At 41.7% G+C, this 21445-nt stretch overlaps 1 protein-coding gene and 1 long non-coding RNA gene across 4 annotated transcripts; one reads left to right on the top strand and one right to left on the bottom strand.

The window, feature by feature from the left end:
• The first annotated feature begins 3417 nt into the window (after positions 1–3417).
• fhl1a (four and a half LIM domains 1a) lies at positions 3418–20927 on the top strand. 3 transcript variants are annotated; one of them, XM_019863357.1, is made up of 6 exons: positions 3418–3514; positions 15451–15633; positions 16739–16916; positions 18250–18419; positions 18590–18776; positions 20226–20927. In XM_019863357.1, exons 2-6 carry the CDS (start codon positions 15466–15468, stop codon positions 20372–20374), a joined length of 852 nt encoding a protein of 283 aa, XP_019718916.1. In that variant the 5' UTR covers positions 3418–3514; positions 15451–15465; the 3' UTR covers positions 20375–20927. The 3 variants fall into 3 exon arrangements, with proteins under 3 accessions (XP_019718916.1, XP_019718917.1, XP_019718915.1); XM_019863358.1 differs by lacking the exon at positions 3418–3514 and adding an exon at positions 5118–5124 and having other exon boundaries at positions 15452–15633; XM_019863356.1 differs by lacking the exon at positions 3418–3514 and adding an exon at positions 8739–8844 and having other exon boundaries at positions 15452–15633.
• Positions 10135–13164, bottom strand: LOC109511952 (uncharacterized). Its single transcript, XR_002167432.1, has 2 exons — positions 12250–13164; positions 10135–11151 (listed from the first exon to the last, which is right to left on the bottom strand). It is a non-coding gene; the product is annotated as an uncharacterized LOC109511952 (long non-coding RNA).
• Positions 20928–21445: the final 518 nt, after the last annotated feature.

Below are 21445 nucleotides of genomic sequence, written 5' to 3'. Positions count from 1 at the left end.
AACATGGTTCCAAAGACTTCGGAATACATTCTGTTTCCTAGCATCATGAGTTACATCATCATTAAAGACTAGTGCAGGGGTGTCAAACATACGGCCCGCGGGCCGGAACCGGCCCGCAAGGAGGTTCAATCAAGCCTGCAGGATAATTTAAAAGTGAAAAAAAATGCATGAAAGACACAGAATTAATATTTTTAATAAGGTGGAATTCATTGAGTATCCGCAAGGGGACACTGTTTTGATCAGAGAAGAAAACAGCAGCCTCAGTCCGTCACTGAGACAGACCCATCACAGCAGACGCTATCAATAGCACTCTCACATTTACACATTTAATAGCACTCGCCTTAGTTTGTAAGATGTAGGCAGGGATTACATTTAGATTTTATATGCACGTGTAAATGGTTTTAAACTTCCTTTCTTCATAAATCTCGTTTAATCTTAAAGTGCATTACTATATTTTTCAATACCAATTACTTGTTAAAGTTTGTACAATCAGTGGGATCAGTTGCAATGCATGTATGTGAATGATAAAAGTAAATTGCACATTTGTCGAAGGAAATGTAAGGTGCTTCATGAAATGTTTTGTAAAAGATATGTTCATTAAATTTCAACATTTTCCTAATGTTCTTGTGCTTCTTTGTTCCAAAACAAAGGAAAGACATATTGTTTTGGTTATTTATAGCAAAGTATGGTATCATTTTAATGGTCCAGCCCACTTGACATCTACCGAGGCCGTATGTGGCCCACCATGTGAAATGAGTTTGACACCCCTGGACTAGTGAGTATATTTCAGAAGCAGCCATACAACCTCCACTATGCTTCACAGATGAGCTTGTGTGTTTTGGATCATAAGCAGATTCTTTCTATCACCATACTTCCTTCACCTTGGTCTCATCAGTCTATAAAACTGTTCCAAAACGTTTGTGGCTCATCTCCGTACTACTTTGCAAAATCCTTGTTTTAGTTTCAAAATGGTTTGCTTTTCTCCGATGGACCACTCTCTGATCGTTATGTTTGCTTAGCAGCAAATTAAGTTTTCACAGGTGAAACCCAAAGCCAGAATAAACAAGCAATCAATCTAAAAGGCAGCAACTAAGCGACTTAAAAACACCCATTAGTCACGTGTTCCAGTGATGTTGCTGCTGGTGGCTTCAAGCAAAAGTTGTTCTGTCCCGAGTTGTCCAACACATCCAGATGTACATGCCAGGAAATAAAAACAGAAATTCTCAACTTCGCTATCAAATTCATTTTGATCTGAAAGCCAAATGTCGTCAGTATGCCACGAAGGCAAAGGAACTGACCATGTCGTTTCAATAATTTTGAAAGAGACGAAACGTGCGTTCACGACAGCCACAGAGTCTCCTTAATTAAAGCTATCAAACGATGGCAAGCACTACTGACATGCTAACGGTTAGCACTGATCGATGTAGTTTTAGAAACAACAGATATTCCAACACAAAAAGTGGAACAACACATTCAGACAGATAGCGATCCTCGCAGGCATGTGTTTCTTATTTTCAATGAAAAAAAAATACATATTACAGCATTTTAATGATTCACCACAGCAGTAGAAGTCGTCTTGTCTTTTAGTCTGCACGACTGGACGGTATTACACTGCCACCCAGTGGCCAAGGAAGGCATAAGAAGAAGCAGAAGCATAATGAAAGGAATTGCATTACTGTAGTACATCGTGACGCGCAGTTACCCAATTCTTTACAGTGTAGTTGATAATATAATGAATCTGTTTTTGCAACGCATCTTATTACATTGTGCTATTTTTTCTCCGTTAAAAAAAAAAACAAAAAGATAAAGATAACCGATTAATCAGCCGAATAACTTGCAAAATATATAATGAACATAACGGCTGTTTTGTGGGTTTGTTAATGCTTATGTCAATAAAGATATGACTTAAGAGGCAGACATTTGACTGATATCAGCCGGTCTGACCGTAGATTTTGCCCTAATCTTTTTGTTATGATTATTTATAGCCATTTTAATCAGAAAGTACAGACCAGTGGAATTTCTTCTTGGAAAAATAATTTTACCTGAATTGACTGTGGCTCAAATTGTCAGATTTAACGCGTCACATTTAAAGAGTCACATTTCGGCATTGTCTCGAGTTTTGCAGACATGACCTCATGTCTTTAAAAATAAACTTTTTCTTGCTCACTCAGGAATGTCAAAGTGTGTGAGTGTCACTGATGTTCAAACTGTTTAACTTTTTGGCAGTGCGGAGGTGAAAGCAGACAGATGTGCGCATACTTTTCTCAGAGGATGAGTCATCTTCATTTAATTCTCATATTTATGACCAAAGAAGGAGAACAGAGAGCGTGTCCACTTAACAGTATCCCCCCCCCCCCCGCGTAGAAAAGGTTGGAATCTTGCAGGGAGTGTTGATATCACGCATTGATCAAGCGATTGCCTCACTTAATCAAGTATTCAAACTTTTTTAGACGTGAATTAATCCTTTAAAAACATCCACTGTCATTAGTTTGTAGGACTGTATTTAGTTTGAGATCTCCTTTCAAAACCAACAGGTGCATGTTTATGCGGGAATGTGTAATGTGGTGGACACGCAGACAGTTCCCAGGACTCTTTCAAGTTTCCCTGTGAACATCGTCCCATAAAATTACATATTTACCATTTTAAGATTCTCTTCAACAGGTGCATGTTTTTTGTTGGAACCCATGCAAATGTGGAGGATATACGGACAGTTCGCGGGACTTTCATTGTTGTTTATGGCAATACATTTTAGGAGTAGACATGGATTAAATTTGAGCCTACACAAACTTAGTATGACCTGTGCAAAAGATCAACATGTTAAATATTTTCATTTTTGTTTATTTTCTGGTTCAGTAAATTTCAGGTCAATTTTAACTGCTGTCAAATGTCAAAATGAGTTTGAGTCTGAAGCTTTTGCTCTTGTATTTTAGGATAGTGGTGAAAATTTGATGTTCAAGCATGTTCTTTGTGCTTGTTTTAGCCCGATTGTAATCGTCTGGTCAATTTTATAGACAATATAAGTCACTTTTAATTCTATCACACCATTTCAACAATGGGTCAACAACAGTGCCAGTGCCAAAATGACAGCAGGAAAACAACATTTAAAATTGTCAAGTATAACTGGTTCTGATGATTTTTTTTTAAATTTTAACTATGAACCATTTACAAAACTTGAGTTTGACATAAACAAGTGAATCAGGTCAAATAAAACTAAGCAGTGTTTTCATGACAGAAAGTCACCTTGGTGCCACCTGGTCTTCCTTTTCCTCCTAATCTCATTGGCCTGCGCACCAGCTTCCAAATTCCTGGTTGAGGTCATTGTTTGTGAGTGCTTATGGAGGTTTGGCTTATGTCCTGCACTTTATTCCCCCCTCTTTCGTTTTTTTTTTTTTCTTTGCTGGCTTGTTCCTCCCTCTTGACTTGCCCGCTGCGGCTTTTAAGAGGCGAGCGCATTTCACAGCCCGGCCAACAAGCCAACAGACGAGACACTCGCAGCCGCGTTCTTTAAGAAGGTGAGTCCAGCCATGTGATATTGATGCTCAACATGTCTCTCGTGCCACAACAAATGACCTTCTATTGACCTCTTTTTAGACTTCTTATTTGTCTTGTGTAGTAACAAGTGATGCGCACATCGAAAGTAGTCTGTTGTCAAGCATCCAAATCGTGTTCATCATTTTTAGATGTGTGTTTGACATCCGTTAATTAAATTGTGAGTGGAATAGCCGCCTGTTGCTTATCATTTATCGTTTACATTTCTAAATAGATTGGACTTAAGCACTGAAATGTATACACATGCGCCATAATAAGATAAGAAAGATAAGAAAACCTTTATTTGTCTCACAATGGAGAAATTCACATATTATATATAATATATAATAACATATTGATCGAGCAGGTGATGCTGTGGTGATTTTTTTTCCCTCATCTGGTCGTAATTCATGGCAAAACGAATGTGTCAAAATGCGTTTTTCAGATGCTCTTTTTAGCGTTTCTGAAATATATTTTCTTTGTGTATTTTTTGTTCCTGCTGTTTGTCCTTGTCCTTTCTGTGCTGCGTGGGTCAGCTGAGCCTTCTGGATAAATTTCCCATGGGAGAATTTTGATGAACATTTTTTTTTTACACAGGGCTTGTGGTATAAATTTAAGATGGTCAATCAGACAATACTGTACTGTATTGTAGTTTTGCTGCTGTGGGGCCTGCCTAAGTGACTGGTTGCAAGGTCACCTCCCTTCTCCTTTTGGGCCTCTCCCAAACCAAACGTATGATGTCATCATGGATCAGACCCACTGCTTCCTCTCCACAATGACATCATTCGCCTTCTTGTGCCCATAAAACATTTCTCAGGCGTTCTCAAATCGGCTTGTGCCACAAAAGACTTTTTATTTCGACATTCTTTCCATAAAGTCAGCACAAAAGCAGCAGATTGGACTCAGATTGGTCAGCTACTGGGTGAAGATCCAAATTTGATCTCTTAGTAAAACGTTTGGGTTGAATTACTCGAGTAATTCTAAGACAACATTCTGTTTACTTTTACTTGAGTCAAAGTAAGAGATGCTACTTTTCATTCGCAAAATTAGCTTCCGTCCATTAAACAGACGAGGTTAGCAGAACGAAATTGGCTAATTGCCATCCAGAAAGAGGGCTCCGTGTCTCGGATGCTTGCTGCCGCTCATGCGGTTGAGTAAGAGTAGCTCCATGCCGCCACCGTCTCAGCCAGTCAGCTGAAGAGCACAAGCAGTGTGGAGCGGCAGCCGTAGAGGGGCCAACGCTATTTCTGTCCAGCCAGAGATTCAGCTCAGCGCTCGCTAATAAGTGGCCGCTTCAAGAAAATGGATGGATGGACGTTGAAAAATTCAAGGCACCGGACTTCCAGCGATGAGGCCAACACATCAGTCAAGTGTCCACTACTTTCTTCTAAATGAAGCTTCGCAACTCACTTCACCATACTGTAGTTCCTTGGCATCACGATGGTGGCAAAGCACTACTTTTGTGGAAATGAAACTCCTCAACTCACTTCGACAATGTGCTTTGGCATTAAGATGTCACAAAATGGTGGCAAAACACTACGTTTGGCTGACTGTTACTCCTCCACTTCAGCACAATTCTTTGGCATTAAGAAGGTGGTAAAGCACTACTTTTGTCAAAATGAAGCTACTCAACTTACTTCAACATAGTTTCTTGCCACCGAGATGCCACCTAATGGTGGCAAAGCACTACTTTTGTCACAATGAAGCTTCTCAACTCACTTCAGAGTTCCTTGGCATACAGATACCACAAGATGGTGGCAAAGGACTACATTTGTCTAAATTAAGCTCCTTGACTCACTTCAACTGAGTTTGTTGGCATCAGCTGCTAGTGTACATTTGATGTTCGGTCACCATGACAACCTTGCTGTCAAGTTCTGTGTTTTTCTTGAACACAACTATGCCCAAACTTGAAAAACAGCCTGTGCGCAGATGAATGTGGGAGCACTTCCTATGAGATTTTGGTTCCGCCAGCTGTTGGTGTGATCGCCCTCTCCAGCAGGGTTAGGGATCTCACTTGGTGATGAGTTGATCGTTTGAATCAGGTGTGTTGGAGCAGGGAGGGATCTAAAACAGGCACGATATGGATCTCAAGGAACCGGAATTGCCTACCCTGCTCTACAGGATTGGAGGGCATCTCGAATGTGCTCCAGTGGATTGTGGTTTGACATATGGTCACACTCTGATGGTCTGGAGGCCAATTGATTGAAACTTACGGATGTTTTCTTTACACATGCATTATTTTTGACACTGGCATTGGGTTTTGACCCAGCACTTGCCGCTGAGGGCAATCCTAACTATGATATGACAGGTGATGAAAATGAGTTGAGCACCAACCGACTAAGGACTGCGTAGCGTATTTGACCATCTGATCACGAAACGAAATTACATCAACATGTGTAGTCAAGCCTCCAGTTGCTCATCGCATAAGCAGATGGGACTAAATTAGAGCTCAAGTACTTTTATCTGCATGTGTGTGTGTGTGTGTGTGTGTGTTGATAGACAGTTGCCCCGGTGGCCTTTACTGCACACATACCTCAACCTTCATGTGTGACCTTTGCTTCACAAGTGTGTGTGTGTGTGTGTGTGTGTGTGTGTGTGTGTGTGTGTGTGTGTGTGTGTGTGTGTGCTCGCTCGAATGAGTCATTGCCACCATGCCGGTGATAATGTAGAGCAGCCTGCCACTGCTCTGTCCGCACCCTAACTCAATATTAAGGACGCAGACTAACAATTTTCTCGGGTAGGATAATGCTGAAGATTGGCCAGATTTCCTGTTTTTACAAGTGTGTGTTGGTGTAAGCGTATTCCAGTGTAACACACAGGAAATGGGATGAACAGACCAACAATTAACACCTACTAGAAAACACAACATGCTGAAAGAAAGAAATGTCATTTTAACTAAACAATGAGAACTTGGGAAATGGTGGCGGGGGTGCGATATGTTATATTATTGTAGTTATAAAATGATTTCAAAATGAATATTATCAAAATGCTAATTTAAAAAGACCCCCCCGAAAAGTCCCTGGGGTTATATTTTTTTATTGGGTTTTTAATGTGAACATTTTCACTTAGGGGTGTACTCACTTTTGTTGCCAGCAGCTTACTAAATTGTGAAATATTGTAACCGAGTGTGACCAAAGTGGATATGGTTACTTTTTTCCCCCCTTCACAAAAAAGAATTACAATGATGAGAAAAATCATGCACTACAAAAGAAAAATTAAGCACCCCTATAACTTAGACATTTTTTTTAAATGACAGTTGTGAAACTATTTAAATTTTGCTGTCTGGTAAAATTGTAAACTAACCTGACCTATGAAGATTTATACATTTTTAAAAATGTCCAAAAAAAAAATACAGAAGCATGGAACTACCAACATGGCAAATATTTTTTGCAAGTACATTTGAACGTATTTAAAGGAGTATTTCGAACCTAAACCTTAACTGCTTTAAAAATGTAACAATTGCAGCAATTGAAAGAAATTAATGAATATTTTTGGGGGTCCAAAGTACCTGCAGGCAGCACACAAAAAACACTAAGTACTGTATATTTTGTTGTTTACAAGACTTACTCTCCTCTAACCATAAAATCAAGCTTTCCTATATGTGGTTTCATTGCCTTGAGATCAGACCGACTGGCTGTACAGGCAAAAAAAATAAAATAAAATAAACCCTTGCTTTTAATTTGATTCAATTTCCTGCGGTCATCAGTTTGGTATTTCAACCACATTTCAAAAGCAGACGTGAAAGCCGCGCACTGAAAAAGGACAAACAACTCAAGGGGAAGAAAGTGATTGATTGCCTCTGATAAGCAATGCAAACATCGATTACAATTTTGGGAGAGTTGTTGAAAAACAAACTTGAATAGAAATCAGCTAGGGCGTTATGAGAAGTGACAAACACAATTTTAGGGCCTGTGTGATTAAATCCAGATGATCCTCCAAACACACACACTCACGCACGCACACGCACATGCACGAGCTCACCGCAATGATTTGTGTTTGTGGCAAAATCAATTGAAAGCCAACAGTCTGAAAATGTTAGTATTCAAATGAATAAAACATATCACAGCACTTACTCATACTGTCAGTGAACGCATCACGAAGCGGGTAAAAAGAATTTTAAAACTTTCAGAGTAAAAATTCATCCAACACCCAGAGGCCCAATTTAACAGTGCCATTCAATCTATCGAAAAACAAAACAAAAAAACATGGAATGGCAGTATAGTCATTCTGAAATGGTGAGTGCCGTGTTTTTTCGAAATTTACACCAGTTTCTACTCAATGTCGCCTCTTGTCGCAAGCTAGACTTGAACAGCAGTCAGATTCTCGCGCCACTTCCTCAGTTGTGGCATACCCAGTGAAAGTAAGACAATTGTCAAAATAAGAGTGTAAAATACGAAAAAAAAAAGGTAAAACTGAAGTTACAAGTTGAGTAAAAATACGTCACCAGATATTTGAAGATCTATATAATTTATGTTATAATCTAAATAAATGATCTCAATCTCAAATATTTGAAAAGAAAAGTCAAATAAAATTAAGCGGTGACCCACTTAACACAAGTGGGACTCATATGAAAGATGATTTTCATAATCCCCTTATAATATCGATCTATCTATCTATCTATCGAGAGAGAGAGAGAGAAGGAGAGAGAGAGAGAGGGGGGGGGAGAGAGAGAGAGGGGGGGGAGACAGAGAGAGAGAGAGAGAGAGAGAGAGAGAGAGAGAGAGAGAGATCTATATATCTGGAGCATATCTGCCACATGGCTGCCACCACCAATCACATCACAGCTCTGGACCCCAAATGTGTGCTTGCCATTTTCCCAACTGACAGCCTTGAAAATGACCACTAGAAAAAAACGTGCAAACACAAAAATAAACTTCAAAAGACCGTGCTCAATTTATTCCCCTCTGAGTCATCAGGACGAATTGCGATGCTGACGCGGTCCAGCCGGCAGAGACAAAACATTCAACAGGGAGGGGGGATTTGGGAGTATGTGTTGTCCTTGTGGGTTTGCCATCATTCAGAATGATTTTTAATCCTATTTTTAACCTTCTGATTGGACAGCACTGGAATCGAATCTCCATCATCTAATCTATGCTATCCATTCTCCAAGGCCTAAAAAGGATGCAAAGGTTGGATTTGGACTGGGGTGGGGGGTCGGTGTGGTCTGGGGTGGGTGTATGCAAGAGTGTATATACGGACCCCCCGGAACTGAAGCGTATGTGAGTTCCAACCTCATTTGCCACTGCCTCCATCTTTTGTATCGACATCTGCTGCTGTTCCTGAAGACAAGCAAGATGACTTTCTTCAAGCACTCAGGTATGACTACAAGTACAGAAGCAACTTAACGAAATGGTTGACGGGTGATGTTAAAGGTAGACCTGCTCCTATTTGGGATGGCGTAAAGTGCATAATTTGGCTGTAAACGTGACAAGTTGGTACTGAGAGACAAGCATTCACACCATGCTGATTGCATGCCTCACTCGCGATGCTGTTTTGCAGCCAGATTATTTAGTTACAGTTTAGTGTGCATGCTGAGAGACAAGCATTCAAGCAAGTGCTAATGTGTGTCAACAACAGTGACAGTATTGTGTGCAAATGCCGAGGCTGAAATGATCTTTGCTGTGGCAATTAATCACCATAACTACAATAGTCAATTGAATAGAGAATAAAAGCACAAATTAGTGTGTGTCTGTTGACTTTAGAGAGAAATGCACACACTTTGGCAATGTTTTTGAGAAGATAAAAGCCATTGATGATATGTCTGATGCAGGGTTCAAAATTTTGGTTTAACCGGCTTCCGTTTTAGGGCTTATTTTATTTTTTTCCTGGCAGTGTTTCATGACTAACAAGCACTGTTTTCTTGGATGAGCTGCAAGAAGTTTATTGCCATTCATGACTTAATGTCTAAAATACAGTTAAAAAGAAGTGGACCTATAATTGAGCCCTGAGGGACACCATGATTCAGTTCAGATAGTGAAAATGAACATTCATAAAACTATAACAAAAAAACTCTGTTGCTATAATTGGATTGAACCCAGTTCAAAACAGTACCAGATAATACAGTCAATTCAGGTGAACGCTGAGACACAAGCATTCACGATAGTGATTCTAGGATATGATTATGTAATAGTGAGCAAATGCAGCTTGCAATGCTGAGATGTCAGCATTGAAAACATTGTGTGAATGTTGAGAGACAAGCATGAACACCAACGACTATAATGAGCACAGACAGAGAATATTGAGCCTTGTTCCGAACAGTTCTGTTGCTGCTGAGAGACATGCAATCAAATTTATGCTGAGACAAGCATTCGCATTGTCGAGCATATGTTCCCCAGCATGTAAATATGCAATATGCTTCCTAATGAGTGCGAATTCTGAGACAGAAAAAAATTGCCATCAATGCTATATTGTGTCCATAATGTTAAAGTGTGAATGCGGAGAGAAAGCATTTACAGTTTTGAGCATAGGATTTATTTATTTTGAGAATATGACCGGTCACCAGATTTATTTATGGTGAGAGAGAAGCGTTCGCATTAAGGCTACGTTATTTGGAAAATATTTTGTATCGTACATGCTGAGAGACGAGTCAATGAATGATTTTTTCAGTCATATTCGGCATATGCCTTCTTGCTAGTATAGATGTGTGAATGCTGAGAGACATTAACACGTTGACATTTAGTAGCCACAAGTATGATTTCTGTTGAATGCTTGGAGACGGGCATTTACATTTGCACTATATGATTTCTGCAGAGTGAGCATATGACTTTACAGTATAGGCTGACCGATAAGCATTCCAACTATTTTCCTGTTTGCTTTGTACAAATGCTGAGAGACAATCACTTGCTTTCGAGACTTAGTGAGCATGAGTAGTCACCAAAAGGACTTTTAATACCTTTTGTTTTTCCTTGAGTGAGCATCAGCATTCAACGCTGAGAAATATGCTATCAAAAGTTGACGTGAATGCTGAGAAACAAGCATTCACACACCTAAGCTATTTTGTATCCCCAAAAATGTATGTGATCACAGAGAGACGGGCATTACAGCACTAATGGGTCACGATTTCTTTCTCGAGTCTTGAGCATATATTTTCACCATACAGACTTTTTTTAGCCAAGCAAGTTTGAAGTCCAAAAATTGACGACTTGAGTCTGACTTAAGTCACGTGACTCGAGTCAAGTAACCCATGCATATTTGTGATCTTAAATCATGTGTGGTTGTTAAAACCGTGACAAACATGTTCCGGAGGAAGTGCGATTCGCTCTGACTGAGGGATGAGTGGATTGGTCAAAGGCCACGGTGACCTTTCAAAAAAAATATTTGGCCCAGGATGGAGTCATCATTTTTCCCCCAAATAAAAACAGGGTCCAATAACGGCGGGGAAGTGGTCACATCCCAAAAAACTACTAAAATGTCAAGTCCCCCACGGTGGAACATTCCGGCTCCATCGTAACTAACTGGGGAACACAGTGGGCAACGTGTAATCGCTTCAATTTACAGCCGATGTAGCCACCAACAATCCATCTTCGCCCAGATGACTTTGGATGAGAAGTGGAGTACACACAAGATTGGTTGCCAGGCGATCGCAAGCCGTACATTGCGTTGGATCTAATAATGAAAGGCCCCCTGTGTTGATAAGGCAAACACACAAGTGAACCCACACGCACAGACACGACCATACATGAAACACTAACAAATGCGAACAAGCACACACATCATAATGTACCAATATGTAAACACAATCACAAACACATAATGAAATGCACAAAAAAATGCACACACACTGTACTTGTACACACATGAACAACCACCCACACACACAAACACACAGAGACCCTCAAACAGACATGCAAACCCTCACGTAAAAGAAGACACACAATCACAAGAACATTGACAAACAATAACACAAACACACACACACACACACACACACACACACACACACACACACACACACCAACACTCACACGAAATAAAGCACAGACACACGAACATTAACACACACAAACACCCACAAATACATAAGTAAATAAATAAATAAAACCCAAAACCTACCCACCCGGAAATGCACACATGGAAACATCGAGGTGAACACAAACACGTAAAACTAGAAATAGAAATAGTGAGTGTGTAACCACACACATAGTATGTTGGAGTAGCACGGGATACTCATGAGAGCAATCGGACTGCGGTCAAGTGTGCTGCGGGTGTGACAGAGAAGTCACAGTGGAGGTGGGACTCCATCAGGGATCCCATCTGAGCCCCTTTCTCTTTGTAATGCAAAGGATAGTCTGACAAATGAGGTTCGACTGGAATCCGCCAGGTACCATGATGTTCAGCAGATGACCTTGCGATCTGCAGTGGGCAACAGGAGGAACATTTATCCTGACAGGTTTCTTTTCACAAAAAGCCGCCTTTCTCTACTGTTTGCTCAGAAACCGGTGTTTTTGGTGAAAGCGACCTCTCTATGTTTGACGAATGATCACTAAAGAATTCAAAAGCTAGAAAAACGTTCTGGTGAAAGAAGAGTCTATTCTTTCTTTTGGTTGTTTCAGTGCTTATATTGTCACAGAATACAATCTTATGAGGAAACTGCTTTTACACGAACATATTTAAGGATAACAACATGTAATAAGACTTAACGCAAAACAACCACACCCACCCCCCCACACACACACACACACACACACACAAGACCCCACATTGCGCTGATCTGACTCATACCTCAAAGTGGTCTGACCCCAAGCGGCTCATCTTCTGGCAGAAATGTAACGGCATCGGTGGCAGTCAGCTGTCGCGCTCGGGAACAAAGATTAAAGGCCAAGTCCTGAACTTGTCCCCACTGGAAGCACAATAACCAGAGGAGGCTTAGTGGGCCCAAAATAGAACTTGGACTTCAGAAAAGAGCCACTGTGATTTGTTGCGTGATGACGCTGATGACTGATTCAGGGCCCTGTGACTCCTTCCTCAAGTGACCCACTTGATCCCCTTGGCACAGCTGCGCATTGATAGCATTCATCCAACACTGACACACAAGCACACATGAACAGACAAACACTGTACACAGACACACAAGTAGACACACACCTGACACACCCTACGGTGGTGTCTGACTGCGTTGTGTTGAAGGATACTGACGACGCACTGTGGGATTTCTTGGGCCGCGTTTCATAGCCTTGATCGCAAAACCTGACGGTAACAGCAAAAGCAGTGTCCTCCAGTCACTTATAGGGGTACAGCGTGCCCTTACACAAAGGATATGTATTAAAATACTTAAACTAGTAAATGAAAAAAAAAAAAAAATTCCAGCTCTAAAAATGCTCCAAATGAACATCCAGGAAAAAAAAAGGGGGCGGTGGGGTGAGCACAATTTAAAAGAGGCAGTGCCACCTTAATTATTGAAGTAGGGGAACACGTAAAAATGTTGGTTCCAACTTGTGATAATGGAGGATAAAGTAAAAGAATACGTCAGGTATTATTTCACATCTTTTGTGTAATTATAATGCAGTACAGCATGCATTTCCAGGTTTTTTACTGGCCCCCGTTAATGCTTAGATACATAAAAACGAACATTTACCCACAATAACACAGACACACAAGCACACTCAAAAACACACACACACACACACACACACACACACACACGCACACAAGCACGCAAACAACACACAAACACAGAAGCAAACGATAATACAGACACACAGTAACAGAAACAAACACCAATGTGCAGAGAATCAAACAAACACACCCTAACATAGAGACACACAAGTATACACACAAATATCCAAACACACTCGATGTACAAACACAAAGACACGCGCACACACACACACACAAACACACAACAGTACTGCAGAGTAGGGATGGTCGATATCACTTGTTTTTTTTTTTTTTTTTTTAAAACATTCACTCTTAGAGTACTCACAAATACCAATTACCAATACTTCAAGTACTTATGGTATATAAATCAATGTATAGTGCCAACTATTGCTAAGGAGGACTTACTTGATGGTTTTATTTTTTTCTCCCCCCCATCTTTTGTCTTGGTGGCAGGCAGCATGGTAGTCCACTGGTGAGCACGTCCGCCTCGCAGTGCAGAGGCACAGGGTTCGATTCCTGTGTGGGAGTTTGTATGTTCTCCCTGTGACTGTGTGGTTTTTCTCCGGGTACTCCAGTTTCCTCCCACATTCCCAAAACATGATGGCAGGTGAATGGAACACTCTGCAACTGTGCCGAGGTCTGATTGTGAGCGCGAACGGTTGCTCGTCTATGTCTGCCCTGTGATTGGACTGGAAAGCAGTTCAGGGTGTACTCCGCCTACTGCCCAAAGACAGCTGCGATAGGCTCCAGCGCGCCCGCGACCCTCGTGAGGAAAAGCGGATTGGAAAATGGCTGGATGGATGGATGGATGTCATGGTGGCCAGAATAAGCCCAGTGTCAACCCAATACTGATACCTGATATCGGTATTCGCCCATCCCTAATATAGACACACAAGCATATCGAAACATGAATGCACACACACACACACACACACACACACGCACACGCACACGCGCACACAGTCAGTCGAAGAGTCTGCTTGCAGTCATGGCTCCCAAATATTTGTGTCACCATGCTAACCAAGCCCAAATGTCACAACCCTTGACCCTTGGCGCAAAGCTCCAGCTGTAGAGGTATTCAACTAAATAAAGCACCAGCATCAATCACTTTTTCTCCGATAAGCCAGAGCAACCCAGGCTAAATCTTTTCCACACATCAGTCTGCATTCCTGCGATGGAAAGCACGAAAACCAAAGTGGATTGCCAATAACAATGCAGTCAACCCCGGGGGCATCTTTGTGCGCAGGCGGGGTTTGCAATGGAATTTTGGAATGGAGCTGGATAAAAGTCATTTTTGGTTTTGCCCTTTGAGATTGTCATCACTACGTCTCATGGGGCTTTTTTGTGGATAGGAACGAAAGGGCAGCCACAGCAAATACATACCAGGCAGACTACAAACCGGAACAACTATTAGGTGATTAGGGGAAGCCAAACTGAGGCAAAGTGTACGGCACTCGATAACCCAAGCACATTATTCGCGGGTTAAATGCATTAGCTCTGTGAAGCTTACATTAGCTCAACAATTAGCATGGCTTTCCGTCTTCTCATCACTTGGTGAGAACGATACTCGTCATAAGTGTATCTTATTAACACTGAACCTATTAGTTTGACTGCTATTTTGCTATTCAAAGATGTTCCAGACAGACTTCTGTGAAAAGTGAACTCAATCACCCAGACACTTCATTCCGTTGTTAGACGCGCTAACCGTAACAATCTTATGTTAGCTTAGCAATTAGCATGGTTTCTTCCTTCATCAGAAAAATACTTGTCAGAAGTGTATCTTATTCGCCACCATGGAGACAAATCATTCCCGATTTAGGAGCAACTCCGCGACGTGTTTAGACAGACAAAGCTCATTGCTAGCTAGGTGTTGCAGTGTAAGTAGCACCGAGCTTGTCTCGACCTCCGACTGTAGATTACGTGAGCGACACGTGCATTCAGCCCAGAGGAGCTTACTGGGACATCTCAGGGGTTCATTCTCTTCAGTGTGCTTTGATGGGGCGCAAAATGTTATTTTTGCCTCTCAAACTGCAATGTGAAACCACTTGTTCCGAGCTTTACCAAGCATCCGTACCATTTTTCTTTTTTTTTAAGGTGGGCATATATGTCAGGCCACCCCCCGGGTAAACCCGTGCTTTCTGTAGGTGTACAGGAATATACACATCACCTCCACGCCAATCAGCAAACTTGTCACCGAATATATACAAGAAATCCCAAGACCTTCAGCAAAGCGGCATATGCCTCAACAGCAGCCACGCAGATACACGTCCCTCAGCGCGAGCCGAGACAAAGAAGTGACGTTGCGCTGTTGTTTTTCTGCTGGCAGGCCCCAGAAGCTACATGACCTCCACCATGACGGACCGCTTTGACTGCTTCTACTGTCGCGACAACCTGCACGGCAAGAAGTTCGTCAAGAAGGACGACAAGCATGTGTGCACCAAGTGCTTTGACAAGATCTGCGCCAACACCTGCGCCGAGTGCAGGCGACCCATCGGAGCAGACTCCAAGGTCAGAGAGGAACAAACATGCATGCACATTCGCGCACACACAAAGAAAAAAATTTTTTTTTTCGGTGTGAGTGAGAGTTTTTTTTTGGCTTGCGAGAGGTTTATCGATTGATGTGAACGCTTTTTGTTTTGAGATTCCCGTGAGTGAGGGTTTTTTTTTTGTGTAAGTGTTTTAATGAGTGAATGTAACTGGGGTTTTTTTTCAGGAGAGTTTTTTTGGGTGTGAGTGAAAGTATTTTAGGATGCTTTATGAGTGTTTTTTTATGCTTGAGTGTTTTAGGTAGAATTTTTCATGTGGGCAGAAGTTTTGATGTAAGTGAAGATTTTTAGTGTTAGGGACAAGTATGAAAGTTTTTAGGTGTAATGTATTTTGTGTGCTCGATGTGAGATTTTTGTTAACTTTTTTTGGTACAGTTTTTTTTGGTTTGCGCACGTTAGCATGAGTTAAACAGAAAGAGTGAGAGAGAGATTGAGGGCAAAAGAGATTGAGAGAGTGTGAGAGTTTTTGGATGAGTGAGAGTTTAAGGTGAGAGTAAGAGTTTTGGGGGGGGGCAAGAGTGAGAGGTTTTAGGTGTTATTTGGGGTCATTTTGTGAGTGTGAGAGATTTTTGGTAAGTGTGAGGTTTTTTTGGTGTGTAAGACATTTTTATGTGAGTTCTTTCCTTCAAGATTTTTCAGTCAGTGTGAGAGGTTTATTGTGCACGAGAATTTTATGTGTTTGTTAGTTTTTTTTTTTAATTTAAGACTTTTTGCGTGTGAGAGAGAAAGAGTTTTTGATATTTGAGAGTTCTTGGTGTGATAATTTTTGTAGTAGGTGTCAGACTTCTTGTGTGCAAAAGTTTTTGTGATGTGAGTGAAAGTACTTTTGGTGAATGTGAGATTTTTGTGGTGGGAGTAAGTGTTGACTTTTGTTGAGTTTTTTTTTTTTTTTTGAGTATGAGAGGTTCAAGAGAGTCAGTGGTAAAAGCAAAAAGTTTAAGAAAAATCAATACACCAGTCAAGGAGCGATATCTGAAAATGTACTTGCGCACAGCTGGCTCCACCATAGCATAATGCAACGTCGGCTGGAGTGGCCTTAACCGACACCTCCGTTCCCTCCCGTCCAGGAGCTGCACCACAAGAATCGCCACTGGCACGAGGACTGCTTCCGTTGCGCCAAGTGCTACGCGCCGCTGGCCAGCGAGCCCTTCTGCGCCCGCGACGACGGCAAGATCATGTGCGGCAAGTGCAGCTCCCGCGAGGACGGCAACCGCTGCCAGGGATGCTACAAGGTGGTGATGCCAGGTGAGACACACCAACACATTCGCCCTTGTTTACAATTTGACTCCTTTCAAGTCTCGTCTGAAGTTAACATGGAAGATTTGGAAAATGAAAAATCTTTTAGTTAGAGATGGGGCGTTAGCAAAACTTAAGCAAATTTAATCTCAATTGATGTCATGAGCGAATGAACTAACGCCATTTCATGTTTTTAAAAAATGTGATTGATTGCATATCCATTTCATATTCCGAAAATATTATAAAACGATCACCCCAATTAGGCTTTGTATCGATCTGTCATGGTGAAAAATGAGCTGTACCGAATGGCGAAGCTCTCATTTACCGGTCGATCTATTCTACACCAATTGTCACGAGCTGTGGGTCATGACCGAAAGAACGAGATCCCGGATAGAAGTGGCCGAAATCAGTTTCCTCTGCAGGGTGTCCGGGCTCTCCCTTAGAGATAAAGTGAGCAGCTCGGTCATCCGGGAGGGGCTCAGAGTCGAGCCGCTTCTCCTCCACGTTGAGAGGAGCCAAATGAGGTGGCTCGGGCATCTGATTAGGATGCCCCATGGACGCCTACCAGGGGAGGTGTTCTGGGCATGTGCCACCGGTAGGGGACGACCCAGGACTCGCTGGAGAGACTATGTATCCCCGCTGGCCTGGGAACGCTTAGGGATCCCACGGGAAGAGCTAGAAGAAGTGGCAGGGGAGAGGGAAGTCTGAGCTTCCCTGCTAAATCGGTTGCCCGTGTAACTCGACCTTAGATAAGCGGTAGACAATGGATGGATGGATGGACGTTTGTTCTAATATTTTGAAAGACTGATTTGGGTATGCATTTACATTTGCACAGAAATTTTGGTAAGGGATTGATCGCTGTTTTCGGATGGAGAGCTTTTCATAAACCTGTTTCGGAGGCTAGCTGCATTTGCCAGCTACTGCCGCTATACGTGTCGATTTTTTTTCCTCTTTCTCCAAAGCACATATGAAACCTGAGATGGTCAGGAGTGCTATCTAAATGATGACAATACTTGACAACGCCATACGGCATTTTCATAGCAAAATAGACCAGGAGACAAGTGCAAAATAAACAATGACGTGTTACAGCACATGCTGTCACAGTGATTACGTGAACAGCTCAAAAAGCCAAAGCGTCAACATTTTGATACTTAATCAGCTTCAACTTTTTTTCCAGGTAATCAGATGCTATTGATACTTGGACTATTGATGTTCATGCAAACACACTGAACTTGAAAAGTTAAAATCCAACTGTACCACTAGAGGGAGCCCGTGTCACCGGTTTGAAGGAATGGCCGTTTTTTGGACACTTGAAGTGAAACGTATTGTGCTCGTGTTGCAGGCGCCAAGAACGTGGAGTACAAGAAAAAGCTCTGGCACGAGGAGTGCTTCACCTGCTTCGAGTGCAACCAGCCAATCCGCACGCAGAGCTTCCTGGCCAAGGGCGACAATATCTACTGCAACGCCTGCCATGAAAAGAAGTTTGCCAAGAACTGCTTCCATTGCAAGGAGGTACAGCCAACATTTTCTGGTGGGGTTAAGGAAGAAAGCAGTGTCAAAAACAAGGCCTGTGGGCTAAACATGGCCCGCCACATCATTTTATGTGGTCTGCAAGAGGCTAAAATACCTTATTGACTTAAAATAATTACCGGTACATCTAACGTCCCGCGCTTCCTCCTCAGCCCATTGCCTCCGGCGGGATCACCTACCAGGAGAACCCCTGGCACAAAGAGTGTTTCGTGTGCGTCACCTGCCGCAAGCCCCTGAGCGGCACTCGCTTCACCAACCACGAGAACACCCTCTACTGCGTGGACTGCTACCGCACCGATGTGGCCAAGATGTGCCATGGCTGCAAGAACCCCATCACAGGTCAGACCATGAAATGAGGACGCTAGATTAGGGTGGGAAAATTATGGTCATATTTAATCTATTCGCATAAGCGTTTATATTCTGGGGACTAAGTCAAATGTCCGTAAACGAAAACAAACATAGCTTACTTACCCGGTGTGGTGTTTTGGATAATAGCGGGTTCCCAAGACAGAAAGAAGTACTTTCCAAATCAAGTCTTTCTCACCGCAACGCTGTTCCACCATGCTCTCGCCTCGGCCACACTTGTAAACATCAGAGATGATCGGTGATTGCCATGACTGTTTTCCCCTACTTTGTTTTACAACAGCTGAGAGATACAGCACCTTAGGCTATTTCTCTAAGCTGTTTCTGTGCTCGTATGTATACCGCTGCCCCTTAATTTTGAGTGTTTTTTGAAAAAAAAAATGCACACCATTCTGGAGGAATTACACTTGTCTTAATTTTATTGACACGAGTAAAACAGGGGTTGATTATTTGTCTACATCAGCAAGCCCGACCCATGTCCCCGTCATCCAATAATGACTTAAACGTCAGATTTCTGATTCATCGTAATCAATTATTGACTTAATTGCCAGAAAAATGTAAATGAAGTATGGCAAAAGCTCAAATGTTCCAATCTGCAGTAGGTCAGGCTCCTGGGAAAGACCAAGGTTATTATAGCTAATGAAAATTAACAGGGGGAGGGAAAAAAACCGAACACTGAAACTATATTTTATGTACAGTTCTAATGACAATGTCCTTTGTTTTTGTAATATCACACATGAGCTTTCGGAGTTTCACATTTCAGATGCATTTATTTTGGTATTGCTTTAAGTTCGTACAAAGGAAGGTCAAACCGCCGTTTTGAGAATTGTTTACTTTATTTCACAATTAGTGTTCCTTTTTGTTTTATCCTGAACTCACAAACACCTCAATATGAGAAAACTAAAACTAATGAAAAAAACGTCACCCCCCGCCCCACTATAAAAGCTAATGAAAACGACCTGAATTAAAATTCTTGTCTCCTTTGCCTCCAACATTTATGCCCCTTGCATGACATAATCACATTTGGTTTGAATGGATCACAATTTAATTACAAATTAACAAAGGTATGGCAAAAGTTCAAAGAGTCAGCAGCAAGTTCTGCTCCTGGCAAAGACTGAAGATTCGCTTCCACCGTTTTCTCTTTTACCTCATCTCCTTTGCTTCCACGTCCGTGTCCGGGGGGTGACGTCGTCACAACCGGCGTTGAGCTGGCTACAAATGTTTGGCCTTCCTTAATGTGTGCTCCTGCAAACAATTGCATCCTGTCTAAAAAAGAAACAGATGCACCGACCTACCAACTGTCTGTTAGGACCACAGCAGAATGTTCATTGATCCCCAAAAACTGTGAATGTCCCTGATTTCACAACTCAAATCAATAATTGCAAAGATTTTTCAACATTGTCTGACGTCTACGCATGTCCACAGGGTTCGCCCGTGGCACCAAAGTGCTGAACTACGAGGAGTTCTCCTGGCACGAGAATTGCTTCACCTGCAAGAAGTGCAGCCTGTCCTTGGCCAACAAGCGCTTCGTCCGCACCGGGGACAACATGTACTGCGTCAGATGTGCGATGTGAGACGGCTTTCAAAGTGGTCACGCCCTGAAAGAAATGGCATCTGACTCCCTCTGCAATAGATTAACATCATTAGGGGAAAAACAAAAAAAATAAGTGCAATTAGAGAGTACAAAATGCCAGATGTAATTTCAGTTTGTTTGACGTTAGAAGAATGCAAAATTATTTTTAGTCAATTCAATGATGGAATGATACTGAAAATATTCGGTGGCTACAGTCAGCATAAAACAAAACAAAAAAAAACATAATTTGGTTGAAAAAGGTTTTGTGTGTGTATATCTTCTATCTACATAGTAACATGCAAACAGCATTTCATTTGAGGATACATGCTGCTTTCAATAGGGGGGAATACAGTTCACTGTTATCCATCCCTGCTTAACATGCATACCAGTTTTGATGAATCGGCACTTTTTTGGAATGTGGTTCTTCTTGGGTGTTTTTTTTCTCTTTTTTTGCGCTTAAAGCTGAAATATAAGCAGGGCATGTATTCAAGACTTTTGCAGTGAAGTTGGAAAATAAAATGGATAAGAATGAATAAAGACGGTTGCAATCTCAAGTCTAGCTTTGAGAGACTTTATTAACAGTTTATATCATCTCAGAACACGAATATATTTACAGTACAAATGTTACTTGGGGACAGGCTGATAAGTTGTGTTTTTTTTTTTCCATTCACAAAGATCTTGATTGTCAGAGGCCGAGGTAAGGACACAATTTTTTTTCAATTGTGAGTTAACAGCAACACTAAAAACTCTAAACCTCCATCTAAGGCACAGTGCTATCTTGTAACTAAACGGTATGTTTGGACAGCCATGTTCTTGATCGATATACTAGTACAGTCTTTGTCCCCACTAGTGGGACAACTTTGGCATACTAGCTGGTCAACTACAAGTTCCAAGTGAGGCAAAACCGTGCTACTCATCAACGTCTAGTTAACATCTGGTGACTCGCTAGTAGTACGACTATTCCAAAGTTGTCCCACTCGTCTGCAGGATGTTCTTCACAACAGTGGAAGAAAAAAAAAACCCTTAGTAAGATAGGTCCATATACGAAGCTAGTAAACCCTTTGTCATTACT

Source organism: Hippocampus comes, unplaced genomic scaffold (genome assembly GCF_001891065.2).
Source record: "Hippocampus comes isolate QL1 unplaced genomic scaffold, H_comes_QL1_v1.1 scaffold381, whole genome shotgun sequence".
NCBI classification, from domain to species: domain Eukaryota; kingdom Metazoa; phylum Chordata; class Actinopteri; order Syngnathiformes; family Syngnathidae; genus Hippocampus; species Hippocampus comes.
The sequence above is the reverse complement of the archived record's forward strand: the minus strand, read 5'-3'. Positions and strand labels throughout refer to the sequence as shown.

Excerpts from the sequence above, each read along its gene's own strand:
- fhl1a (XM_019863356.1), top strand. The coding sequence starts at position 8,823 with ATGACTTTCTTCAAGCACTCAG. Across the intron at positions 15,634-16,738 it reads CCATCGGAGCAGACTCCAAG|GAGCTGCACCACAAGAATCG; the intron begins GTCAGAGAGGAA and ends CCTCCCGTCCAG. Across the intron at positions 18,420-18,589 it reads ACTGCTTCCATTGCAAGGAG|CCCATTGCCTCCGGCGGGAT; the intron begins GTACAGCCAACA and ends CTTCCTCCTCAG.